General features: G+C 38.2%; 1 protein-coding gene across 8 annotated transcripts in view; it reads left to right on the top strand.

Moving 5' to 3' along the window:
- The window catches only part of LOC101221910 (DEAD-box ATP-dependent RNA helicase FANCM), a 58,933-nt gene that overhangs the window by 25,080 nt on the left and 18,150 nt on the right, over positions 1–15,703 (top strand). For all 8 annotated transcript variants that reach the window (XR_004214481.1, XM_031880948.1, XM_031880950.1 and 5 more), the window contains 2 exons: positions 7,785–7,978; positions 13,195–13,325. Coding sequence is in view for 7 of the 8 variants with exons in the window: in XM_031880948.1 (XP_031736808.1) it covers positions 7,785–7,978; positions 13,195–13,325 (325 nt within the window). In the remaining variant the exon portion in view is untranslated. The remainder of the gene's footprint in view (positions 1–7,784; positions 7,979–13,194; positions 13,326–15,703) is intronic.

The following is a 15,703-nucleotide window of genomic DNA, read 5'->3' as shown; positions in this document are numbered from 1 at the left end:
TCGCTGACCGTGGCTTCTCCTCCTTTTCTTACCCAACCTATCTTGTAAGGGGTTGGATGTGCTTCAGCTTTTAGATTCAAGACTGTTACTAGTTTCTTTGCTACGAAGTTTTCACTGCTGCCACTGTCTATGATTACATCACATACCCTTCCGTTTATGGTGCATCTTGTCTTGAAAAGACAGTGGCGTTGCAGGTTCTTTTCTTCTTTGGGCGTGATTAATACTCGTTGGATAACACAAGAGACCCTTTCCCCATCATCTGCTTCAATCAGTTCAGTTTCTTCTTCTGCTTCTATACTGTCTTCACTCGTCTGTCCTCCTTCTTCGACTATTGCTATGGTTTTTCTTTGCGGGCAGTTGTTGGAGAGGTGGCCAATTTGGCCACATCGGAAGCATTTTCCTAATGAAGGGCAGGAGTAGCTGTTCTGACCACTGGTTTTGAACGTTTGTGCTTTCTTTCTTTCAACGGCTACTTCTTGATTATCAACTTCCTTCCCTTTTCCTTTTGTTGAGGTTGAAGGTTGGTCGTTTGTTTTGCTTTTTTATTGAAGTTGTTTCCCATGCTAGTCTTCTATTTAGGTTCTTGGATCGAATCGCAATCACCTCTTCCACTGTTTCTGCAAAGGATATTGCTTCAGACAGGAAACGGAATGGTTGTAGTTTGACCTTTTCCTTGATGTCGAATCGGAGACCTCCCACAAATTTTGCAACCTGATGTTGTTCATTTTCGCTTAGGTTTGTTTTTGCACTCAAGCGGTGGAATTCTTCAATGTAATCAGCTACTGATCGAACACCTTGGCGGCAGTTTTGGTATTGATTGTACAATGTTTGTTCATAGTTTGGGGGTAGGAATCTTGCTTTCACCAACTTTTTCATCTTTTCCCACGAGCGAATCGGCTGTTTCCCACATCTTTGTCTGTTAATTTCTAACTGATCCCACCAAGCTGATGCACCGGCCCTTAATTTTAAGGCTACTAGGTGGACCTTCTTGCATTCAGGTGTATCCATGTAGTTGAAGAAATTCTCAGTGCTCTTTATCCAGTCTAAGAACGCTTCTATATTTCGTTTGCCATCATACATGGGAAGGTCAATCTTCATCTTATAATCGTGGTACTCTCCTCTTTTGACTTCGTTTCTTCGGTTATTTCTTTCTGCTCGTAAGTCATCATTGAGGTTCCACATGTTTCCTTGTTCATCCCCGCTTGAAGAATCATCTTCTTGGATTTCTTGCCATGCTTCTTGATCTTCTTGAAAGTCTTCGTCAAACTGTTGTGGTATGGCGTAACCGGGTCTCCTTCTTTGAAGACCTCGTGGATTGTTCATGTTTCTGAAGTATCCCCTTGCTCGCCGGCCTCTTGCTTGACCAAAACGATGGTCGTTTTGGATGTTAATTTCATTCCGTGGTGGTGGCTGTGGGAATTCTTCCCTTCGGCTTAACAGTTCGACACTTTTAATCAATCTATCAAATTTGTTGTGGAGATCTCCCAAGGATTCCTCAACAGCCAGCAAGCGAACTGTTGTTGTCCTTGGAGAGAGGGCGGTGATTTCCTCCGCTGCTTCTTGCGCACAGTTTTCCCCCGCGGCAGGGTTGTTACCTCTCCGGTCAGCCATCCGTCCAAGAATCGGGGCTGCTCTGATACCACTTTGATGTAATTCAAAGTTTAGAATTAAATTCTCAAAATGAATTCTCTGCCTTTTTTCAGGCTAGGAGATTGTTATATATTGATATCTCAAGGTTAGTTACAAGTTAGTTATAAGGTTGTTTTGGTTAGTTAGTTACAAGACTGTTTTGGTTAGTTAGTTACAGTTGTTCTTTTAACTAGTTAGGGATTTTAACTAACTAACTAACTATAGTTTACATCAGAAGGTATGTTGGTGAAGCTAAAGGACACCTTAGAGTTGATTGAATGGTGCTCGGGGCAGAAAATCAATTGGGAGAAATCAGCTCTTAGTGGTGTAAATTTGAGTGAGGAGGAGCTAAACTACATGGTCGGAATACTAGGATGCCACGCTGAGAAACGTCCTTTTATGTACCTTGGTTTGCCTTTGGGTGGATTTATGAGGAAAGAAATCTTCTTGGCAACCGGTGATTGATTGTATTCACAAGAAATTGGATAGATGGAAGAGATTCAAGCTTTCAAGAGGGAGAAGGTAAACGCTATGCAAATCAGTCCCGACAAACCTTACTACATGTCTCTTTTTGCAATGTCGAGTAAGGTAGTGTCCTCCCTGGAAAGGCTTTTGAGGAATTGATTTTGGGAAGGCCACTCAGGCAGCTGAATTAACCATTTGGTTAAATGGGGAAGAGTTACCCTCGAACTGGGAGGGCTAAGTAATAAAAATACGACCCTGTTAGCTAAATGGGGTTGGAGATTTATGGAGGAGGAAGAGTCTCTTTAGTGCCAAGTAGTCAGAAGCATTTTAGTCAGAAGCATTTAAGGCAAAGAACACTACAATTGGCATACTTATGGAAAATCCGGGAATAGCTTAAAAAGTCCTTGGATAGGCATCTCCATGGTATGGAGAAAGTTGGAAGCATTAACTTCTTTCAAACTTGGAAATGGAAATGGAATTGCCTTTTGGTCTGACGTGTGGGTTGAATAACCCCTTTTAGAACTCACTTTCCAATGCTGCTTTTTTTGAAAAGGAGATAATCTCTTTATTAATATTAATATAATAATAATGAGACAAAAGCTTATAGTACAAGATAATTATACAATGAGCATGTAACCATAGATCGGGGGTGCACTTGGGCATTTGACACCCCATACATCATATAAAACCAAGCTAAAACCCAAAACAACAGAGTGAAGCCCAAAGGTAAAACAAACACAAAAGAAGTATAGAGTAATACAAATACAAATACAAGACTAAAACAGACTAAATATTCTTCTACATAAAAGGCGACCAAAAACTCACACCGAGACAAACTCGAGATCATTGGAGAAAGAACACCACGAGGAGGCTGAAAAGTGGTGACTCCAGTGGGGACTTTTGCTAAGAAGCTTGCATTGAAAATATCTCTCGAATCTTCCCAAACACAATTCTGACAATAATACAAAACAATTGAGAAGAAGCAAACAGGAACTGTAAGGAGTCACTAGCGGCAGAACATAAGTGCAGATTGAAGACAACTGCCACTATCTTTGATCAATTATAACCCTTTCTTTCTGGCGTTACTACAGCCCCAAAGGGGATCTGAATTCACTCACTTCTTTAACCTTCAAAATTACTTGATACAGAAGAGCCAAGAGGCTACTTTCTGATAAACAGCTAAACATCTTCTTCTTTCGCAAGTCATACTTACTGCTGGAAATCGCCTTGTCAAACTTAATTTAACCAAAAGATCAAGGCTCCACAATGAACTTCGATAAAGAAATAAGTTTCAGACAAATACACCGTTCTTTATGATCATACAGACCATATTCAAATGTGATTCAAAAATCTTTTTACAAATGGTTCATAAGCAACATAGGAGCAAAGGATCTTCGCAAGTAATTGAGGAATTTAAAATAAAACTTAACTTTTTGGTTCTCGTAGCAAAACCAAAACTGGGGAGAACTTCTTTAACAACTACCTTTTTTTTTTTTTTTTTTTATAAAACTCCTAGCTCTCTTTAATTCCAGAAGGACTTTCAATGCACTATCACATCCAAGACTAATTACAATGCTGGAGATAAAGTTTAAAGACTCAATTCAAAGATCTACCACAAGCTTCGATGAAGTCATGCAAGTGCTTTGGGATTTCTTCGCTGAATTTCTGGGGAGAGGGTTGTTCTTTTTCTAAACCTTCCTCCACAAACAAACCATGGACATCGCTGATTATTTTCTCCAAAATCTCAGAATCTTCATCCTCTTCCTCTACATGAAACACTTCTAATTTCTCACTACTTACACTTGGAACTGATTCAACATCTGATTCAAGAGCTTCTTGAGCATCAAAACTGCCAGCTTCTTTTGGATTAGCAATCCCATATTGATGTAAACTATAGCTAGTTAGTTAGTTAAAATCCCTAACTAATTAAAAGTATAGCTGTAACTAACTAACCCAAAACAGTCTTGTAACTAACTAACCAAAACAACCTTGTAACTAACTTGTAACTAACCTTGAGATATCAATATATAACAATCTCCTAGCCTGAAAAAAGGCAGAGAATTCTTTTGAGAAATTAATCCCAGCTTTGAATTACATCACATATTGCACCTTGCTTGGATTTCGCTCACACTCTTGATGAGAGTTCAATGTACCTCGCCTGGTAATGCAACCAATAGCTTGTATTAGAGAGCTCGAAACTTCCAAAAGATCTGGATTTACTTCATTGAACGAAGACTTGAAAGATTGATGAACCTGGGAATGCTTCTCTTGAGCCTTGGATGAAAAAGACTCAGAATTGAGAAGAGCAGTCCAAACATTGTTGAAGGAAGTCTTTTTCCTTATAAAATGTTTCAAGAAAAACTTTGAGGGGCAAGAGCTTTTTTTAGCTTTATTAAAACGAGCAGACAGGGGAGTAGATCCTTTTTCTTTGATGACTAACCTGTTTGATGAAGAAGCAAGGGTGTCAACTTTTGATGAACCAATAGGAGAGAGACCGTTGGAGATTGGATATAGAGATTCTGACCTGGTGACACTGTTATCAATAGGAGATACAACTGTTTTTTTTTTCTTTTTCTAAAGTTGGGTGATCTCTGCTCTCCTTTTCTTATCTTTTTTGAATTCTATAATATCAAAAATAGGAGACGTTGGAGGTTGCTCGGGACCCACTAAATTAATATCACAGCTATCTTCTGCACCTTTTTCTCTCTTCTTTAATAGCATCTGTTCATTTTCTGGCTGTTTCAATGCATTAATATCGTTGGCCTTCGTGGTGAGTAATGACTTGTTGGCACTCTTGTTCCTAGAAACAACATTATTATTATCTTTAATGCTGCAAATATGTGACTGCTGGATTCCTTCGAGTGACTTTTCAAATGGAATACAATTAAAAGATGTCTCCTTTGGCGGGAAAACTAAGTCTCTCCTGAATGGTGATTCTAATTTTGAACATCTTTTGAAATTCTCTGACTTTCGTTTGTTTTCTGCCATCTGATTACTAACGAAACTGCCAATAGCCGGAGGTTGAAGAGTAGACTTCCCAGAATTTGATGTTGCTTTACATTTCCGGTGAGTTGATGTCGACCTTTGATGAAGATGATTGAACGGACTTTCACAACTTATAAGGGTTCCTTTGCGTGCTTGGGATGAAGTTTGCAGGAAGAAAAAAATTCAAACTTGTAGCTAAATGAAACTTCCTCAAAACCTTCATCCTTCATAACTTGATTTATTTTGACAATATCTACTGGATTTGTAAAATCATGAGTAGATAAATTACCTTGAACTTTGCTGGGTGGGTTAAAAACAGAAATATCCCCAAAATTAAAAAAAAATGTTTCTTCTTTCATCAGAAATCTCAATAGTTGCTGGAATGAAACCACACTTATTCTCCTTCACTTGGATCTTGGCTTTTGAGACATTAAGGAAGTTGATAGTTTCAGCTGCAATATTGTCTAATCCTCCAAAATAATCAAGAGGTAAATTTTTTATTGTAATCCACCGTCCATAGCCTATCGAATATATTGGTCTTCCATGGATGAGATTATTCCACTTCTCAAACTTTAAATAAAAGGCACCAAAATATTGCCATTTGCCTGGACTGTCAATGAACTCCTTCAAAGGACCACGTTCCGATTCAATCAAAGCATTGTCTGCAAATAAAGGGTTGAGGATAACTTTTGAATCGAAAAAGAGTTCTAATGCTTCATTAATTTTTACCCAACTATCAAATTTGAAAAGTTTTGAAACAACCCAAAGGTTATCAAAATCTGCTTTGAAGACTTCCGAATTCTTAATCACTCAATATTTGCTTGAACTCTGTGATGCAGTATTGGAGAAGGAGATCTTGGATGTCTCATTTGATTCCGCTTTCTCCGTATAGCTTCCTTTCCTACTTTCAATTGGCCGCTTCATAATGGTGTTGAACTTGGTTTGGGAGGAGAACCTGTTTTTGTATCTGTGGATGTCCTTGAAGTCTTCTAACATTTTTCCAAAGCTTTTCCACCCCTGTTTATCTTCACCAATGGGTATATGAATAAACGATCTCTCTCCTGTACTAGGCCATGCAATGCATCTCAGAATCCACCCACTTTTGGTTATGAATTTGGAAGTTTCAACCCTTCCACTCAATTTTTTCTTTCTTATAGAAATACTCTTCTTCAGATTTCTTTTTCAAATCTTTCACCATTTCAATGAACCATCTAAGTTGAAAGATTGATAAAGTCATAGTAATTTTAGCTTCAACATCTTCAATGTGAAAAGCTTCATCTTCATGCCAGATGCAGAAAAAAAAATTGTCGATTTTGCAGCTTTTTACTTCCATCTTTGTGAGTTAAGAATGGTTGCTAGGGAGAAGCCAAAGTACTCGGCGACGTCTAGCAGTGTTTACCGGAGAGGCTAAACAGCAATGAAGTTGAAGGGAAGGAGGAGGAGGAGGAGAGAGAAAAGAGGAGAGAGGGAGGAGAGAAAGAGAGAGAGAACTTACCTTTTCCCTTTCCAATGCTGTTTAGAGTTTCCTTGATGCCTAATGGATCAGTAGCTGCACTTTGGGATAACTCTATCCTCTCTTGGTCCATAATATTTAGAAGACTCTTTAAAGAAGAGATTTCAGAATTCCAGCAATTGCTTCACCTCCTTTCAAATAGGCAGGTGGCAGATTCTATGGACAGAAGGTTTTGGTCTTTGGATCCATCCGGTCAGTTTTCAGCAAAATCTCTTGTAAACCACCTCGCTATATCTTCTCCAGTGAATAGAGAGACATATAAAGTGAAGCCTTATGGAAGTCCAGTAGTCCTAGACGAGCCTGCATCTTGGCCTGTATTATGGTTTTTGGGGCTCTTAACTGCTATTTGAACGTGCAAAGGAAGCTCCCAAATAGCTGTCTTCTACCCTCTGTTTGTCCTCTCTGCCTCCAAGAAGAAGAAAATCTGTTGCACATATTTTTCTCCTGCCTATTCAACCAAATGCTGGGGGTGCTTTCCTCTCTCTTTTTGCAGCAAGCTGGGTTTTTGAAGGATCTTTCAACTCCAATGTAAGACAGATTATTCTGGGACCACTCTTGAAAAAGGGTCCTCGGCTTCTTTGGACCATTCTGTCCAAATCCTTGAAATTTGGTTCGAACAAAATCAGAGGGTTTTCCATGATAAGTTCATGGGCTGGTCGGATCGAATGGATATTGCAAAAGGGAACACAGCAGCCTGGTGGTCTTTGACAAAGGAGTCTTATGCCTATACCACGTGTTTGAACTGGCAGGCCTTCACATCTTGAGTTTTTGGCTTTTTGTTTTTCCATTTCTACTTTTATTTGTTTTTTTTTCCTAATGGAGTTTCTGTTTTTTCACATATGGATTTATTTATTTATTCATGAATTCCTTTGGGATACTAGTTTTTTGATTGGAAATGGTGAGGATACTAAGGGGATGTTGAGATGTCCGGGTGCGTCCTCTGATCCTAGACCTCTATTTTGTACTCTTAGTATATATCTCTTGTACTTTGAGTTTCGAAATATCAATAAAGAGACTGTCTCCTTTTCAAAAATATAACCATCGGTTACTGTTTATTACGAATATCTATTATTTTTTTTGTCCTCCATTCATTCTTTCATCTATCTTGTTAAAAGTTGGTCATTAAAGAAAAAATAGTTACTATAAATGAAGCTTTTAATCAGTATTCATGTTCCTCTACTCTTTTTTCCAGTTGAGTCCATGTGATTTACTGAACTCTAGGGATAAATTTCGTCAAGCACCCCCACCAGTCCATCCACACATTAAGTATCATGACGTAGAGGGTTTCTTTGGAGTACTCATTACACTATACCATATACGTAAGTTACTTTCAAGCCATGGAATAAGGCCAGCGTCTGAGATGCTAGAAGAGAAGCTACAACAAGGGTATATTCTTTTTAGATTGTATATGATGAGTTTTGTCAACTGGAAATAAGTGGTTACAGCTTTGTTTATGCACCCTCTTTGCATGATCATGTTATTAAGAATGATACAGTTTCTTCTATCTTAAACACGTGTTTCCAAAATTGTTAAAAAACGAGGACTGCTCTTATTTTCATTGTGAAAGTTGTGTTTTTTTTCCTTTCAAAATCTTCAGTTCACATATTTACCAAAACAATATAAAGCTTCCAAATTGTTTTATATGATTCATAATGACATTTGAGGTCTTAAAATTTTAACTCATACTGGGAAAAACTGGTTTGTTATTTTTATTTTTCCTGAACAAGCAACAAGCCTCTTCATTAAGATAATAAAATGAGACTAATGCTCAAAGTACAATCGGTACCAAGTAAGGAATATTATTACTTTTATTGATGATCGCCCACGCCTATCTTGGGTCTATTTAATGACAAGTAAATTTGAGGTGAAAGATCTTTTTTTAAAAAATTATGATATGGTTGAAACTCAATTTTTTTTATAAGTGGAAGCAATACTTTTTTATTAAATTAATGAAATGGGTCAAGTATAGAATGTATGATGTGTCTTGAAGAAGGCTTAGAAAACAGAGCTAAGTATGGAAGTTTTTATTTCTTTTATTTATTTTTTGAAAAAATTGTTAACAGCCCAAACACATTTACACCAAGAACAAAAGGTGACTGACCACCTTTACAGCCGGTAAAGAAAACTAAACTTATTAAAATAACCTGCTGGACTCATTATAAACCATTCTGTCCTTCATCTCGGTCGAACATGCAACGAGATTGCCCCGGGATTACACTTTTGTCTTCAATCTTGCCCGAGATCTACATGACTGCCCGAGATTCATCTCTAAAACCCTTATGTTTTTCATCTGTCTGCTACAGCCCTAAGATCAACCTTCTGTTTTCAAAACGCTTCTTCAAAATCCCCCACAAACTTATAACTCAAAAATTCTTATTTACTACAATGACTCTTCTATAAGGCACTGATCGCACAATTATAGATATTGGTCCATTGACCACCAAGGCCGTTACACAGTTAAGTGCTTCTTGGTTCACTTATATACAACTTCCTTGATGGATAAAGGCATTTTTAAAGCCCTTTGGAAATCAAGCAGCTCGGAAGAATCAATATTTTCGATCTTCTTCAAGTCGGACTTCATAGCACACTTCCATTAAGGAGGGAAGTGGTCTCTGTCCAAGTATGCGATTATAGACAATGTCAAACTTGAAATTAAGTCCTTTAAGGAAATCATAAATACGGTCAGCTTCTTCGAGTCTAGCATACTGTATACTATCATTCGGAGTATCCCATACTGTTTCCCTGCACAAATCCATCTCTTGCCAAGGAAGAGAGAGCTTATTGAAGTAGGAGGTAACATCTAGGGTTCCTTGCTTGCAATCATGGACTTGTTTCCTTAGCATATACAGCCGTGAAGCATTTTGACACTTCGAATAAAGTTTTTGAGTTGTGTCCCATAGATCTTTTGCAGTGGCTGCATAAAGTAGAGCCTTGTCTATATGTAGTTCCATACTATTAATCAACATCGACTGAATGAATGAATCCTCCCCTTTCCAGAAACGATCCAAGGCATCTCCTAGTGGAGGACGAACAGTCTCCCCTGTCAAAAAACCAAATTGATGGCGACCCTCGAGGAACATCTTGATCAATAGGGATCGAAGTTATCGGGTTCTTTAAATACACCGGTAAATCGGTTGATTTGGATTGCACCGAGGATTCACCAACTACAAATCCATATTGATTATACCCTCGATAGATCCCGAAACCGTGAATATGTGAGTGCTATAAAGCATAAAAAGGTAGTGACACATGATTAGATGGTAGTCCATTAACCGAGGGCAGTGGTGGCTCGTGGAGGTGCGGCTAGTTGGAAGGGTATTGTGGTTGGACTTGGGATGACAAATGGGAGAAAACAAGCTGGTTCGTGAAGGTGTTCGACGGCAGCGCGTGGGGAGACGTGCCTGGTAGCAGCGGCGCGTGAGCAACTGGATGAGGTGCTTACAGGCTGTTATTGGTGCTAAGCTGCATGGACAGTTTTGAGGGTGGCTCTATTGTGACCACCGACATCTTCTGAATTTGGTGGAGTAGCTTCTCCATGGCAGCGGCGATAAAAATAACGAGACACCAAATTACATGGAAACCCGAGTATCGGGGGAAAAACCACAATTTACTTTTCTTATTAATTTTTCATAATCACAAATGATACAAAAGGGGAAATAAATAGAATTACAGTGGGCGGAGTAGGAAGCACTTGAAAACGGTGGGCGCACCCGAACATCTCAACTAGGCTAACACTCCATAGTGCCCTCATCATATCCGTAGAAATTAGAAAGCCCTTGAAACATAAATAAGAATGTATGAAAATCAAAGGACACAATCCCGAATACACAAAATATCCAATCTGTTAATTAACACAATAAGGGAAATAAGAAAACAATTAACACCAAACCAATAAAATGGTAGCAATTTAATCTTTCAAGAGGAGGAAGACTTACTCATCGCCCATCTGTGCTCTCCAATCTTCCCACCTACTTCATGTCCACTTTCCTCGTGTCAGAAAAAAATATCTAGTTCCACTCAAAGAACCACAAGGAACTTCTTTTGGGAAGGAAATGAGGGCTGCAAATTGAACCATCTTGTGAAATGGGATTTAGTCTTCAAATCCCAAGGAGATGGGGTCTTGGTTTGGACAAGTTGAAAGTTAGAAATATGGCTCTCCTTGACAAGTGGGGGTGGATATTCACATTGAAACAGAATTCTCTTTGGTGTAAGGTTGTTTGTAGTATCCATGGCAGTGACTTATTCCATTGGCGTTCAAGTGGCAAAGAGAACTCAAGTTTAAGAAGCCCATGGATAAGTACTTCTAGGCAGTGGCATAAAGTAGAAGCTTTGGCAGTATTTAAAGTTGGAAAGGGGGACACAACTCTGTTTTGGGTGGACCTGTGGCTGGACAGAATTTGCTTTGAAGACCAGATTTCCGTGTTTGTACAAAATAGCCTTTTTCCTAAAGGTTTGGTTTTTCAATACCGGGACTTCTCCATCTTCTCTTGGTTTCTTAATTTTACAAGATTGTTGAAAGAGGAGGAAATCTCTGACTTTCAACTTCTCTTCGGCTCCTTTCACAGGACAAGAACATCCACTTTAGAGGATAAAAGAAGCTGGTCACTGGAATCCCATGGGTTTTTTTGTTGTAAAGTCAGAGGCTTCTCAGTAGCAGCCGTTGTGGCTATCAAAACACTTAGCTCCTACCTCTCCGATCGATCCACAGCTGGAAAAATGCCTTTGGAAATCTAAAAGTCTGAGGAAAGTGAATATAGCCATATGGATCTGTTTGGGAGTTTAAATTGTGCTTCAATTATGCAAAAGAAACTACCCCTCATTATATTTTGCCACAACATTTGGGTGTAAAAAAAAACTCATTACCTCTTAGTTAGTTGTTGAGACTATTTCTTCCTCTTTAGCACTAGGCTAACCCATGATGGTTGGTCGGCAAAACTATGGTTTGAGAGAAATCAACGGGTCTTTTACAATAAAGTTTCCTCCTTGCTTGACAGATACGAGTTCGCACGGCTGAACGCCTCTTCGTGGTGCTCCCTAAGTAAACAGTTTAAAGACTTTTCAATGCAGGACAACTTACTAAATTTGCAGGCCTTCATCTTTCCTCCTTGATTGATGATTTAGTTTTGGGCCACGATCTTTGATGCTTCTTTCATTTGCAGCTCCTTTGTTTGACTGTCTTTTATTCCCAGTCTTGTTAGAGTTGTTTCTATGTTTCTTATTGGTTTGTATTGGCTGTGTTTAGCCCCCAATTGGACTTTATTTATTTGTTGTTTGGTCCTTTATTTTATTAGAAATGATAAGGATACTAAGGGGATGTCAACCTATTTAAGATGCCTGGGTGCGCCTCTTGATCCTTGTTTGGTTTCGCGATGTTTGCTCATTGTATAATACTATAGTACTGTGAGCTTTTGTCTCATTGGATACCAATAAGTAAGACTGTTTCACTTAAAAAAACACTAAACCCTGGTTAGGCCTGCTGAAATGAAGGCACTCCAATTCAGATTTAACTAAAAAATACTGTACATACAAACTCCTTCGATAGAATGCACCATGAAGAAGCACTTCTACGAGCAACTTCATAACGATCAAGCCAGCCAAGAGATTTGTTTTGAAAAGTCCTTTGGTTTCTTTCAAACCATAATCCACCAATAGAACTTTAACTGCTTTCCATCAATATACCTGAGAGGTCTTATTGAAATAAGGCCCTCTAAGAAGCTGTCGATATGATTCTCTACATTCCTTATCAAACACCCATGCCATGTTAAAATCATAGAACAAATTTTCCCAACATTTGGCTGAATAGGGGGAAAGGAAAAAAGAGATGAGACGGGTCTTCTCCATGCTGAAGACATGATGGACAGATTGAAGGGGAAAGGCAACTAGTTGACAATTTTCGCTGCAATACTGTAGTCACGTTCAATTGACCAAACAATAAAACCCAAATCAGAATATTCACCCTTTTTGGGCTTTTAGTCTTCAATAATGCCATGTGCAGCACATTTTCCGACGGTGATGATGGGGAGAGATGAACCGTAAGAGATTTAACCAAAAATCTTCCACTTTTGGTGTGAATCAAATGAATAAATTCCTTAGTTCGTAATCCCAAAATTACAGAGTTATACTAGTAATTGAAATCCTAAGTGCGTAACAGGCAGACGGTTAGCTACAAAAAACTAACAAATAACCAAAGTACTTAGCTAACAGAACTACTAACTAACTAATATTACAACCAGGAAACATATGCACGGTTGAAACAAGAAGGGGCTACATCACCTACCTAAAACTAAGGTACTTCCTCTTATATTAGAATGACCTAAGAATTAATTTCCTACGAGTTTCCTTGACTACCAAATGTTGTAGGGTTAGGCGGCTTGTCTCGTGAGATTAGCGTGGTACGTGTAAGCTGGTTTGGACACTCACAAATATAAAAAACAATGTGCTTGCATGACACCAGACTAATGCTATTGGCTGTTTATCTATTTAGACGAAGACACTTGGAGTGACAGTATTTGTGCTGTAGTTATTTGAAACATTATATTATAAGTATTTTTTCTTTTTGAAGTTTTTATCCGTCACATTCAACAAAATCCTACTTTTTGCAGGTCTTTTGCAAGATTTATGAGCAAAAATCATCATGTCTGCGAAGTGAGACTCATAATGGAGAAGAGCTTGACCCATGGTGCACCAAGTCCCAAATTGTCCAAAATGATGGAAGTATTGACCAACCATTTTAGTAGGTGCCAACTGCCAATAGTAGTCATGGCTTGCCAACATTATTATTCTTCCACTGTTTTTGCTATAAGTATTGATGCTTGAGATCCTTATAGTTTTGTTTATGAGGTTTATTTATTTCTATTTGATATCTCAAGTATTTGAATATTCCATAGCATAAGAGCATGCTATTATGGGAACATTTTGTCTGGTTGGACCATTTTGAATTTGCTCGTCGAAATGCTTTATCTTGCTGCACCTTTTTTTTTTTTTTTGAAACGGAGACAAACTTCTTTATTAGTAAAGGAAAATGAGACTAATACTCAAAGTACAAGAGAATTATACTAAGAGCAAAAAAAGAAAAAACAACTTTATTCATCTTGTTGCACCTTATCCAAGCCTTTTGAGACTATTCTATCCAAGAGTGTTTTTTTTTTTTTTTTTTTTATAAAGGAAACAACCTCTTTATTAATATATTAATAATGAAACAAAAGCTCATAGTACAAGAGAATTATACAATGAGCATGTAAACCATGGATCAGGAGGTGCACTTTGGCTTCTGAACTAGGTTGATACCCCCATTGCACCTTCATTATATCCCTCCAAGCGAAAAACCAAAACAAAGAAGTAATGTTTAAAATCAAAAGAAAACCAAAAGAAGTACAAAGAAATACAAACAAAAAGACTAAAAAGACTAAACATCCATTTAAACAAAAGGCGACCGATTAGGCTTATATCTTCCAGGTTGATGATTTGCTAAAGGTCCATGGCATCCAAGAAGCTTGGCATTAACACCATCAGGAAGAATTTTGTTTTCTGCCTTGTAAGCTAGATAATTGGCCCGACTGAATTTAGTGAAACCCCACTTCCTGCTGACAATGATCTTCTGGCGACCAGGGAATTTGAACTTTGCACAACGGAGGGCCTCTTGTGCATGTTGGCTGTTACTATCGTTGCACCGAACTGAAAGAAGAACCTGACCGATGACCACTCTTGCACAGGTTCCTTGTGGTTTTCAGCCCTAGCACATGATAGTTTCATTTTCCTTTATTCTTATATCCTGCACTAAGTCAATCTCGAGATCCTTGTAGAGGAAACACCAAGAGGAGACTAAAATTTTGTTGACTCCATCGAGGTCTTACGTTGAGAAGCTTGCTCTGAAAAAATCTCTAGATTCTTCCCAAACACAATTCTGACAACAATGCAAACACGTTGTGAATGAGCAATAAAAAACAGATATTGTGAAGAATCACCAGGGTAGTGCAGATCAAAGGAGACAAACAATGATTATACATCTTCCTTTTTAACAACCCTAAACTCCAAAAGCTGTTTTCCAAATTAGATTATCGATTCGACGTGGACTTTTGTATTTCCATAGTGATTTTTCTAGTTCATCAGGACTTCCGGATCAGCCCTCTGCTTCAAACAGTTTTTTGCACAATCAATCAAAGCTTATTCTTCTTTGTGCTTAGCCTGCTGCCTTTGATTTATGATTTTGCTTTGGACAGATTCTTTTTATCATTTTGTTTGGCTTTGTATTTGTGGCTTTTTGTTTGATCTTGTTTTGTCGCTTTTTGGATGTGATAAGGGCGCTAAGGGGGTGTCAACCTAGTTGAGATTCCCGGATGCGTCAGCCCTATTGCTCTTTGTATAGTCCTCATGTACATTGAGCTTTGTCTCTTTATTTATATTAATAATAGTGAGACTCATATCCTTTTCAAAAAATAGTGAATTAACTCAAAATTTTCCAACAAAATCCAACAGCCACTATCTTTGGTCGATTATATCCTTTACTTTCTTGTGTGACCAAAGCCCCGTAAGATTTTGAAACTCACTCACTTTTTCAACCATTAAGTTTTCTCGAAACAATAGTTCCTAACAAACTATTTTCTGCTATACAACTAAACATCTTCTTCGTCATGTCATACTGCCTGCTGGAATTCTGACGATAGTCCATCTTGTCATACTAAAATTACCTCCAAAGGATCAAGGGTCCAAATGAACTCTGCTAAAGAAATAAGTTCCAACCAAATACACAATCTCTTTAATGATCATACAGTCCATATTCTTTGTGATCCAGAATTCTTTTTACGAACAGTTCACAAGCATCAAAAGTACGAGAGGACTCCACAAGGATTTGAAAAATATGGATCAGAAACGTACTTTTTTTTACTTGTAGCAAAACCAAAATCGGGGTTATCTTTTTATTCTGCTTCCTAACTACCATTGTTTTCGATTAACTCCTAGCTCCCTTGTATTCCACAAAAAGACTTTCAATGCACTACCACATCCAAGACTACTTTAAATGCTGGAGATAAAGTTTATAGAACTCAAAGGAAAGATGTACCACAAGCTTCAATGATGTCATGCAAGTGTTGTGGGATTTCTTCTCTGAATTTC

This window comes from Cucumis sativus, chromosome 2 (assembly GCF_000004075.3).
Source record: "Cucumis sativus cultivar 9930 chromosome 2, Cucumber_9930_V3, whole genome shotgun sequence".
In the NCBI taxonomy this organism is placed as follows: domain Eukaryota; kingdom Viridiplantae; phylum Streptophyta; class Magnoliopsida; order Cucurbitales; family Cucurbitaceae; genus Cucumis; species Cucumis sativus.
Note: the sequence above shows the minus strand (reverse complement) of the source record. Positions and strands in the feature narration are given on the sequence as shown.